Source organism: Panthera tigris, chromosome A3 (genome assembly GCF_018350195.1).
Source record: "Panthera tigris isolate Pti1 chromosome A3, P.tigris_Pti1_mat1.1, whole genome shotgun sequence".
NCBI classification, from domain to species: Eukaryota; Metazoa; Chordata; class Mammalia; order Carnivora; family Felidae; genus Panthera; species Panthera tigris.
In genome coordinates this window covers 14290124-14301147 of record NC_056662.1, presented here as the reverse complement: position 1 = coordinate 14301147, position 11024 = coordinate 14290124, and the positions used below count along the sequence as shown (strand labels likewise).

Genomic DNA, 11024 nt, shown 5'->3' with positions numbered 1-11024 from the left:
CGTGGCTCCTTCACCTTGATCTCAGGCGAGAGGCCTGTGCCGCCCGATATGCCAGCCCGCCCCGGGGAAGGCAGCCAGATGCCAGTGACCCCGCGTGTGGCTTGGTGGGGACGGGGATCTGTATCTGTTCTGGTTAGGAATGTTTTTGCTTCGAGTGATAGAAGACCCAACTAAAGCAGCTTCGGCTTTGAAGATGTTTACTTATGCAAATAATAAGTCAGGGAAGAAAGGTCCGAGTTCCCGCGTCACTAAGGACGGACTCACACCCTGCCCGTTCTTGACTCCTTTGTCTTCCCCTCGCAGGTGCTTTACCGTCGGCCTCCCGGCCCCAAAACGGCTGCTGAACTTCCACTCATCACCACTGCATTTAAAGGCAGGAAATGCTGGTGCGGGTGTGTTGGGGTCAGGGCATGGAGCGAATTCTCACAACCTTCTCCCTTTCTATAAGAAAGAAAATCTTCCCCAGAAGCAACTTCTGCAGATTCGTTTTTCTGTCTTATTGGCCAGAAAGGAGCCACGTGCCCACCTGTACATCAGGGACCATCTGACCTTCCCTAAGATGAAGCCATTCTCACCTAATAGATACCTGGACAAACGGAGGTTCTGTCCAGAAGGAATAAAGAGTGTGGCTCTGGGTAGGCAACAGACAGTGCCCGGCACAATCTCTATCATTTACAGGCTGATGACTAGAAAAGTCGCTTAGCATCTCTGAGACTCAGCTTCCTCATCTGTAAAATGGGTCCATCTTACAGATGAGGACACCGAGGCTCAGAGAGGCGTGGTGAGGGGGTCCCTCATCATGGAGCTGGTAAGCAAGGAGACATGGGATGGGAAGCCATCAAGGTTCCGATTAGACAAGTGACATAAACTGGCTTTACAAGGGTGCCTCTGGCTGCTTTATAAGGAAGAACGTTTTAGGGGGTCAATGGGCAGGGCAGAAACAGTGGGGAGCAGTGGGGAAACCGTTGATTGCAGCAGAGTGCAGGGGGAGGGGAAGGGGCTCCAGGGTGGTAGCTGTGGGCTTTCTCATCCCAGTAGCTTCTTTGGGACCCAGCACAGAGCCAGACAGAGCCGGGGTGTGGAATAAATACCCAGTGAATGAAGGCGTGAGGAAGGGAGAGAGCGCATGACAAAATTCGGGCAGGAGGGAACCAGACATCCCACGTCTTTGCTGACTGTAGCCTGGGTGATTTGCACGGTGCCTGCCGCACGGGGATGTTTCGGTGTTGGGCGGATAAGTGAGCCAAGTTCGAGGTAGGGAGATAGGACGAAAAGAGGAAGAAGAAGAGAAAGGAGGGAGAGAGAGGGAAGGGAGAGAGAAAAGGAAGTGGAGGAGAATGGAAGGGGAAGGAAGCTCCCCTGCATGGATAACGACGGTAACTTGGCGACCTCTGCTGGCCAGGACGGCCACTCGTCTGGGCTCAGGAAAGGGGAATTGGGTCCTTTGGAGTTGTGGCACTCTGAATTCAGGACTCAAGGAGGAGATTCCCAGGGCCCTGTCAGCTGGGCTCCCACAGCCGGGGGTTCCAGGGGTCAGTGGCAGCCGGGTGAGGACCAGGATGAGGTGAGCGAGCCTCTTACCAGGGCACTAATTCGAGGCGGCACCTAAAAACCCAGTAATCAAGACAAACATTTTAATGCAGTATCTTAAAAAATCAACTTGGCAAACGATGGCCCACAAGGTGCCCGCCTGGTTTTGTAAACAAGCTGGACTGGAACCGGGATCAGGATTCGGGTTTCCTTTCTCGGTCACAGCTGAGATTACGTGCACATCCCTTCACTAGTGCAGGTGTGCCCGGGTCCCCTCGGCCGGCACATGCTGCGAGCGTGGTCAGCTCCCCTAACGAGAACACTGAAGAAGCATTCACTATGCCCAACGTGGGTGGCTCCATGCTGTGGCCCGCAGTCACAAGAGGTCTTTTAAAAAAAATTTTTTTTTTTTAATGTTTATTCACTTTTTGAGGGAGAGAGAGAAACAGAGTGCGAGTGGGAGAGGGGCAGAGAGAGAGGGAGACACAGAATCTGAAGCAGGCTCCAGGCTCTGAGCTGTCAGTGCAGAGCCCAACGCGGGGCTCGGACTCACAAACCGTGAGATCACGACCTGAGCCGGATTCAGATGCTTAACAGACTGAGCCACCTAGGCGCCCCACAAGAGCTCTTTTAAATGTTCTAGAAGATGTGGGCGTTGTGTCCTCTTCAGTGTTGGACACATCTCAGTATCACATCACATTTCCCCGGCTCTGCTACTCACTAGCTGCGTGGCCCTTGGGCAAGGCTCCATTTCTCTGTGCCTCAATTGCCTCCTCTGCAAAATAGATTGATGCACGCAAAGAACTTAGTAACCACTCAGTAGCGGACGGCTGTTGTTAAAAATGGAGGTTCGAATCCCAGCCCTGCAACTTGTGTGACCCTAAGACATGATAGTTTGCATCGTGAAGCGTCTTTCCTCGTCTGTAAAATGAGGTTTATGAGCCGCGTCTGGGAAGGTTCCAGATGGAATTCACACAGAGCTGCCAGTGCCGTTGGCTCACCGCTGCAGAGGGCCAGCTGTCCCCACGTGGACTTTGAGGGATCTGGAACTGCAGAGGATTGCTTGGTCCTTTGTGAGATGCTGAACGAGGGACGGAATCCACTGCTCGCCTGGGACTGTGTGATAATCCCTTGTTTCCCATCCCGAGCCAGGGCCTGAGTACGTAGATGGACAGTTCTCCTGGGAACATGTGTGGCTGCTCCAGGACCCCCCTCGCCCTCGATGCCTGCAAACGTCACTGTAGCCTCCCTAACGCTGCCACCTCCGCCGTGCTGGCCACCGTGTCACACGCACCAACGGGCCCGAGCGGATCGCTGCACGCTCGCCAAGGCCTCTGCCCCAGGCTGCCACTGTCGCTGACCCGGCCAGTTGCAAAGGCTTTTCCCTTCCCCTCCAGCCCCCCTTTACCGCCTTTTCTCCCGATGTGATCCCTTGAAAACGTAAATGAGATGCCTCCCTGTTTAAAACCGCCAGTCGCCAGTCGTGTTGAGAACAATACCCGGGCTCGTGACAAAGGCCCCCGAGCTGGTCCTCACCCACCTCTCTGATCTCACTTCCCGCTCTTCCTCTGCTCTGCTCGCTGCGAACTGGCCACCCTGGCCTTGCTGCCCAGGGATGCCCCTCCTTTACCAACTTTGTCCCTCATGGGTCTCTGCCTGGGACACGCTCCCCCACCTCCCGGTTCTTTTTTTTTTTAATTAAGAAAAAAATAAGTTGAGACAGAACGCGAGCAGGGGAGGGGCAGAGAGAGAGGGAGGCACAGAATCCGAGGGAGGCTCCAGGCTCTGAGCCATCAGCACAGAGCCCGACGTGGGGCTCAAACTCGTGAACCACCAGATCATGACCTGAGCCGAAGTCGGACGCTCAACCGACTGAGCCACCCAGGTGCCCCTGGCTCTCCTTCACATACCAGTTCTAATGTCACTGTTTCCTCGTTGAGTAAGGGCAGCCTTAGGTCCCCCTCTATCTCCAGGGCCCCCGCACGCGGCGAGCTCCAGGTATTTCCCGACTTACTACCTGCACGTGTGTGCCCACCAGTCATTCTTACCCCGAGGCAGACAGCTCTCAGTCACGTTGACAGTATTCCTTGAAAACATCATTGCCCCTGGGGCCCTTGAAGTTCTTGGAAAATAACGTTATATAAGGTCAAGATCTATCAAAAGTGTATCCTTTCCAGCATCTCGTTTCCTAAAGCATCGGTGGAGGCCACACGGGCTCGGGAGCCAGGTAAAAGTCTCCCTTGCTACCTGTGACATCTTGGACAAGTTCTCCGTCGATACACTGGGGATGATACCTTAGAGTTGTTTCAATTCCAATATGAACACTCCTGGGACGGTATCTGACGAGTGATAACCAGGCAACGATATTCACTCTCCTGTCTACTGGTCACCAGTACCCAGGAAGGGAAGTTTTCATTCATTCCTGGGCATCTGCCACAGGCACAGGGCTGACTATGGTGAAGGAAACACACAGTCCTGGACCCACGGAAATGCTCACTGCCCGTGCACCCAGTAGCCAATGATACGGGGCACAGAGAAGGCACTCAGAGTACTTATTTGCTGGCTGGTGCAGACAAGGAGGAGAGGCACTTTATTATACCTCCCTCCCCACAGACACACATCTCTGGGGAATAGACTGAGGCTGGGAGGGGTTTTAAGTGCAAGCTAATTGGCGGCATTTTGCATATCTTTGCTGTTTTCCTGCCCCTTCCCTTAAACCAGGCTTTATCAAACTAGTCATTTCTAGGTAATTTCACCTCTTTTGTTCTACGTACTTACTATCTGTGATATAAATCAACTCACTTTCTTTTACTAAAGGAACTTAAACTAAAAGGAACTTTAGATCAGTCACTTGTCTTAGTCACAAGGTAATCATAGAAATACGGAGCAACAAAAATAAAAACAATGCTGCATAAAATCACATAAATTCCAGTTGCCTGAAAGCTATGAGCCTGCTTTTTTAAAACGAGACTAATTGGAGTTCAGCAGTGTTTTTCATCTTTTTTTTGCTAAGACCCTCAAAAAGAAATGTGTCTTACATCAAAACCCAGTAGATACTCTGGGTATCTGTACGTCTATACATACACTTGAAACAAGTTTTATTAAACAATACACGTAAGGCACTCTGATATTTTCTGTTCTATGATTCTACTTCATTTTTATTTTTTACATTGATTTATTTTTGAGAGAGAGAGACAGCGCGCGCAGACAAGGCACAGAGAGAGAGGGAGACACAGAACTGGAAGCAGGCTCCAGGCTCTGACCGGTCAGCACTGAGCCCGACGCGGGGCTCGAACTCATGAACCGCGGGATCATGACCTGAGCTGAAGTTGGACGCTCAACCAACTGAGCCACCCAGGCGCCCCTCTAGTTCATTTTTAAAATGCTGGCTGTATCCCATTATATTGGTTTCAGAGGGAATATGTCATGTACACGACAAAAAAACTGCTGGGTTAGCGGGTTGATAAAGATATCTGTCACCAACTGAGACTCTGTCCCCACATCACCCAAAAGACTGAAGAGTAACGGTCTCATCACGTGGTTCAATGTTCTGCAATGCCATTGCCCAGGTACCTGACATATACGCGGCCTGGCCGAAGAGGAAGCCCGTTCTAGATTTCTTTTAAATACCCAATTCTGCCTAGAACTTGTCTTCTGTCCACAGTAAGCTGTTGAGAACAGCCGACCGCAGACGATAATGACACTGAACAAGCACGATCACAGACAGCACTCAAAAGGATCTCAATGCCTTTATTTAGGTCTAATCTCATATTCGGAGCCTTCCTTCAAATTCCCTTTGACGCAAATGGCCAGCACGTCACTACTTGTCAGACTCTTCTACCCGACCATGGACCTCTTTCTTCCTCTCAGGCGCACTTCATCTAACTTTTTTAGCACCGGCCTGGACTTTTTGGAGAAGGTGGAGTAGCTCTTCAGAAAGGCTTCGAACACAGCCTCGGTATTGGGGTGGGTACTGAGGAAGGCTTTCTCCAGCACGTAGAGGTCGACTCCTTTATCTTCTGGAAGTGCAGAAATGAAACTCAGCCCAAAGTCTATGAGCACGATGTTCAGCTGTCCCACGGGGGGTTTCAGCAGCATGTTCGAGGTGGTAAGATCACCATGAATGAGGTCTTCGTCGTGCATTCGAGCCAAAACCTGCCCAACCGTCTTGGCTAAGCCGAGGAGACTTTGGGGAGTTTTTTCGGTCTCCATAGTGGATTGAATATAATCTCGAACAGTCACTGAACCTTCAATCTCTTCCATGTATAAGCAGTTGGAGGCATAGTCTACGAAAAAGACAACGGGGGCGGATATCCCTGCAATCAAGATACAAATCGTTATTGGATGAGATTCTCTCTTCATGTTAAGCTTAATTTTCAAAGATCGAGCCAGACTTTTACAGTGCATATCTGCTTATTTCAGGGAAAAAAAATAAAATTTAGGAATGCTGCAGAATAGTACAATTTAACTCATCTGGAAGTTTCCCCGGCTCATGCCCTGCAGGGCTGCGCCTTAAGCCACCCCACGGCTAAGTTTAGTAGTGCCGAAACTCCCTCCTCCTTTCTACCCTTTATGACTGGATTGCATTTGTCATACTTACTCCCTAAAAACAAAACAAAGACCTAGAAGGGTAAGCATCGCCCAGTCAGAGTCGTTCTACCTGACCAGGACACAAACAGGCCAAGCAGTGCGCTAGCTGAGAGATTCATCTTTGCGTTCGGAAAGGCCGGGTTCAAATCCTGGTTGCCTTCCTTTACTAGTTGTATGACCTAAAAGTCCCATCAATTCTCTCAGCCTCTGTTTCTGTTTCCATAACGCGGGAACAATACCTCCAGTAATGCAAAGAATTCATTGAATTCGAGTTTCAATGAATATTTATTGAATGACAATTGGGCCCACCACACTTTTCTAGATACTGGAGACCTATCAGTGGGGATACAGCAGGAAACAAAGCAGCCAATCCCTGCTTAGTGGACCTTACATCCTAGAGCAGATGAAAACTGAAAATAGGAACACACAAATAGCTTCATCACATCCAAGCAAGGGCAAGAGATCTGTCTGCTTGTTGGCCACCGAATTTCCTCCAGCCCACCCAGCACCTAACAATGTCCTGGGGTAAAGCAGGTGCCTAACGAATATTAATAAAAGAAAAGATGTGTGAAACTGAAAAGCCGGTGTTTCTGAGTCAGAGGCTACGGGCTGGGAGCCTGGCTGGGTCACTCACTAGCTGTGCAACCTTGGGCAATTTACTTCCCCCGCCTGAGCCTCAGTTTCTCATCTGAGGACAAAGGCTATACCGTGGTGGACGATGGCGTTTTAATGAAAAAGTCAATATACAAGTTCACGGAGTCTCAAAACTACTGAGCGCTATGTACCAATCACGCACTCAAACATACCATGACTCCCCTTTACAGGGGAGGAAACTGAGGCTGAGCGTAAATAATTTGTTGTAAGGCTACATGGGAAGCGGTCGTGTCGGTATTGGAACCCCGACAGCCTCCGCAGCGAGTTCGTACTTGTAATTACACCTGCTTCTTAAAAGTCACGAACGTAAAGATAATGATCGAACACGGAGACGAGACGGTGCACATGGGGAAACCGAGGCGCGGGGCAGTCAAACGGCGTGCTCAACGCCGAGCGACAGCTAGAGCCGGGAACTGAACCAGGAGCGACGGCTCCGGGACACGTGCTCGTCGCGGGTGCCAAGGCCAAAGAATGAAATGAACGAAGGCGGGGGGAGGGGGGCGGGGGAGAAAGGCCGACACTTCCCAACTGAAGTTCACGCAGCGGGTGCAGAGAGAGAGACCGAGGCAAAACGAGGCGCGGCGCTCGGGAAGGGGCCTCGGCCGCGCGGCGCAGGCCTCCCCGGGCCGGGCCGCCTCACCTGCGCGGCGGCAGCGGAGCAGCGCCCGGGCCTCCTGCACCGTCCGCCGCCGGCCGAGCCGCGCTTCCAGCGCCGGGTGCCGGTAGCCCTTGGGGAAGCGGTGCTTCACCACGGCCGCGCGGCCCTGGAAGCGGCCGCGGAACACGCGCGCCTCGGCGCCCTGCTTCACCAGCTCCAGGCCGCTCAAGAAGCGGCTGCTCCGCTCCCGGGCGGCGGCCAGCGCCGCGGCCTCCGGCGCCGGATCCTCGGTCTTCCCCGCGGCCTCGGCGCAGGCGGCCGCCATGACTGCGCCTCGGCGCCGCCGCTCGGGGCCCGTCGGCTCTCTCCGGAGACTGCCGGTGACGTCACCCCCTCCGGCCCTCTTCGGCCACCATTGCGCCGGCGCTTCCGCCTCTGGACGTGGCCCCGCCTCCCACGTCCTCGGCTGTCTCCGTAAACCCTCGGCGGCGCTCGGGAGGCAGCGCTTCGACCTCCCGGGCTCTGGCCTGCAGCGCGCGGAGAGCCGCCCGACGGGCCGAGGCGGCCCCTCCTCCCGGTCGGGAGTCGAAGAACTGCCACCCGTTCTGCGGCTCTTTTCCGGAAATAGGATACCTACCGATTGTGTCCCCTCTTGGCTCTTCGGAGCGTGCTGGTTTGGGTGATAAATTATATGGTCACCCTGGTGGAGTGGAGGGTGGCGGCGAGTGGGTAGCGGTAAGATTGTAAATAAGGTAGTGAAGGGGCATCTGGGTGGCTCAGTGGGTTAAGCATCGGACTTCGGCTCTGTCGTGACTTCGGGGCTCCGGAGTTGGAGCCCCAGAGTCTGTGCTGACAGCTCAGAGCCTGGAGCCTGCTTCAGATTCTGTGGCTCCCTCTCTCTCTGCCCCTCCACCGCTGGTGCTCTGTGTCTCTCATAAATAAATAAACATTAAAAAAAAAAAAAAAAAAAGTAAGACAGTTAAGAAGGCTTCTATGCAAAAAGAAGAAGGCTTCTGTGAACAGGTGACGTTTGAGCCCTGCGGATGGATGCCTGGAAGAAGAGCATTCTGGGCAGAGGGGACAGCAGGTGCAAAGGCCCCGGGGGAGAAGTGTGCTTGGCATGTTTGAGCAAGAGCAGGTTATTGAACCTTCTCTATGCTTTAGTTTCTCATCTACAAAATAAGATTGTGAATCATATCTATCCCAGAGGGCTTTGTGAGGATTAAATGAGTCACTAGAGGTAAAACCCATGGGACTATTACCAGGCACATAATAAGCATTCCATAGATTAAAGCTGTTATTATTTACGGAGGGCTTACTACAATAGCTATCAAGTTGACTCCCGGCATCCATTATTCAGAGGGAAGGGGCCTCCCGATAGCATTGTGTCCCGGGGGCAACACCACACCCACCTTGAACTTTGGAAGACCCTCTGTTACTCCACGTCTTGGCTGCCCGTGCTCCAACACAGGAGCAAGGTGGTTCGTGTGGCTTCCAGCAAGAACCCTGACTTGTATCGCCACTGAATGCCTGTGTGTTTTGGTTATTGCGAGGGTCCAGGATAAGTCGCTGTAACACAGTGACCTAAAAATAATGGCTTCATTATGAGAGAGCTTCCTTTCTTTCTTATATAAAAGTATAGATCGGTCATCCTCAGCCCGTTGTTACCTTCTCTGAGTCTATCCCAGCTGTCCAGCACTCCAGCTGGCAAGAAGGAGGATGAGGGTGAGGACAGGCAGCTAAGAACTTGATCCAAAGTTCCACACGTCACTTCCACTCACATCCTATTGGCCAGAACGCAGTCACAGAGCCCCTGAAGCTGAAAAGGAAGCTGGAAGACATATTCTCTAGCAGGGCAGCCGTGAGCTCAGCTAAAACTTGGGGAGATTATTACTAAAAGGAAGTAGGGGAGGAATTAGAACAGGGTGCAATTAGTGGACGGCCATAGGTTTGTGGGGTTTTAACGTTTATTCGTTTTTGAGAGACCGAGTGTGAGTGGGGGAGGGGCAGAGAGACACACACACACACACACACACACACACACACACACACAGAATCCGAAGCAGGCTCCAGGCTCTGAGCTGACAGCACAGAGCCCAACGCGGGACTTGAACTCATGAACTACGAGATCGTGACCCGAGCCTAAGTCTGACGCTTAGCTGGCTGAGCCACCCAGGCACCCCTAGACTGCCATAGTTTTGATATTTTAAGCTGAACGTAGCAGATTGGTCAGCTAAATAGCTTACTCTGGGTAAACAATACGCTCATTTATTATCTGACGGAACAAAATTTTAGGAAGTAAGGGGTCCCAAGCGTCCTTCAGTCACTTTTTAATTTTAAGGACCCAAGGTCTTTCCATCTTTCTACCCTCGTGCCCTTCGCCAGCCTCAGCTTTGGTCCCTACACTTGTCATCTTATTGTCATAAGCTGGCCACCAAGCTCTACACGTGATATGAAGACACAAACACATCTGTCTAAAGAAGAGAGGTGCTACGTCCTCTACATCTTTATTTGGGAAAAAACCCTTCGCTGGACATCCCTCCTCTCACACCGGGCTTCCTCTACAGGACATTGGCCACGACTGGCCCACGTGCCTTTGCTGTAACTGCAAAGGATGTGGGAAAAGTAAGGATCTGGCATTTAAAAAAAATTTTTTTTTACGTTTGTTCATATTCGAGACAGAGCATGAGCCGGGGGGTGGGCAGAGAGAGAGGGAGACACAGAATCCGAAACAGGCTCCAGGCTCTGAGCTGTCAGCACAGAGCCCGACGCAGGGCTCGAACTCACGGACCGCGAGATCATGACCTGAGCCGAAGTCGGACGCTCAACCGACTGAGCCACCCAGGCGCCCCAGGATCTGACATTTTGGGCCTGGACAGACAGAGACCTGCTCTAGAAGCAAGGAGGAAGGGAGCTAGGCACAAATATCATTTCTCCGAGGTTCAGATTCACCATCCTCAGAACGAGGATAATTAGTTTTACTGTGGCAATTACTTATTAAGATTAAATAAGATATTGCTTGTGAGGGTGTGTATGGCAGACAACGCTGCATATGTTCCTTTCCCTTCTCCCATCATCGGGACCCTGTTTGAAATACTGAAGAAAGGCCCTTTCGTCCAAGGGTTGCTATGGCACCAGCCCTCAGCTCTGCAGTCCGTGCGCGCCGTTCACACACAGGGCGAGCCACCTTTTCAGACATCAGACCCTTTGTGTTGGCACAGTGTGGTTTCCAGCACCTTTCGTCAGCCCAGACTACTCAAAGCTCACCCGGAACAAATTCTATTTATAAGCCCGGTTTCCCAAGTTTGTGGCTTCATTATCATAATTGTTAGTGTCCACATAGCCATCTCCATGGTTACCAAATCTGTCTGAACCCCTCCTTTGGAAAATCCACTGTACAAACATATTTGCAAGTCCCAAGCTTGCTATGGTCAGACTGGTTCTGGCTCCTATGGTAGGAAAACCTAGCTTAAAGCCTTTCATCGGCTCCCTATTGTGTTTAGGATTAAAGACCCACGAGGTCCTGCGTGGGACCCTATGTCCTTCTTCCAGGCTCGTCTCCCACCAAGTTCCCGTTTGCTCTCTGATCTTCAAACACATTTACTTGCTCTCAGTCTCTCATTCTTATCAGGTTCCCTCTTGCGACAGGGCC

General features: G+C 51.8%; 1 protein-coding gene across 1 annotated transcript; it reads right to left on the bottom strand.

The window, feature by feature from the left end:
• Window positions 1–5260: 5260 nt before the first annotated feature.
• On the bottom strand, window positions 5261–7745 carry TP53RK (TP53 regulating kinase). Its single transcript, XM_042980254.1, has 2 exons — window positions 7415–7745; window positions 5261–5846 (listed from the first exon to the last, which is right to left on the bottom strand). The coding sequence occupies exons 1-2, from the start codon at window positions 7695–7697 to the stop codon at window positions 5368–5370; spliced, it is 762 nt and encodes a 253-aa protein (XP_042836188.1). The 5' UTR covers window positions 7698–7745; the 3' UTR covers window positions 5261–5367.
• Between the last annotated feature and the right edge of the window lie 3279 nt (window positions 7746–11024).

Excerpts from the sequence above, each read along its gene's own strand:
- TP53RK (XM_042980254.1), bottom strand. The coding sequence starts at position 7,697 with ATGGCGGCCGCCTGCGCCGAGGCCGCGGGGAAGACCGAGGATCCGGCG. Across the intron at positions 5,847-7,414 it reads GCTCCGCTGCCGCCGCGCAG|GGATATCCGCCCCCGTTGTC; the intron begins GTGAGGCGGCCC and ends TCTTGATTGCAG.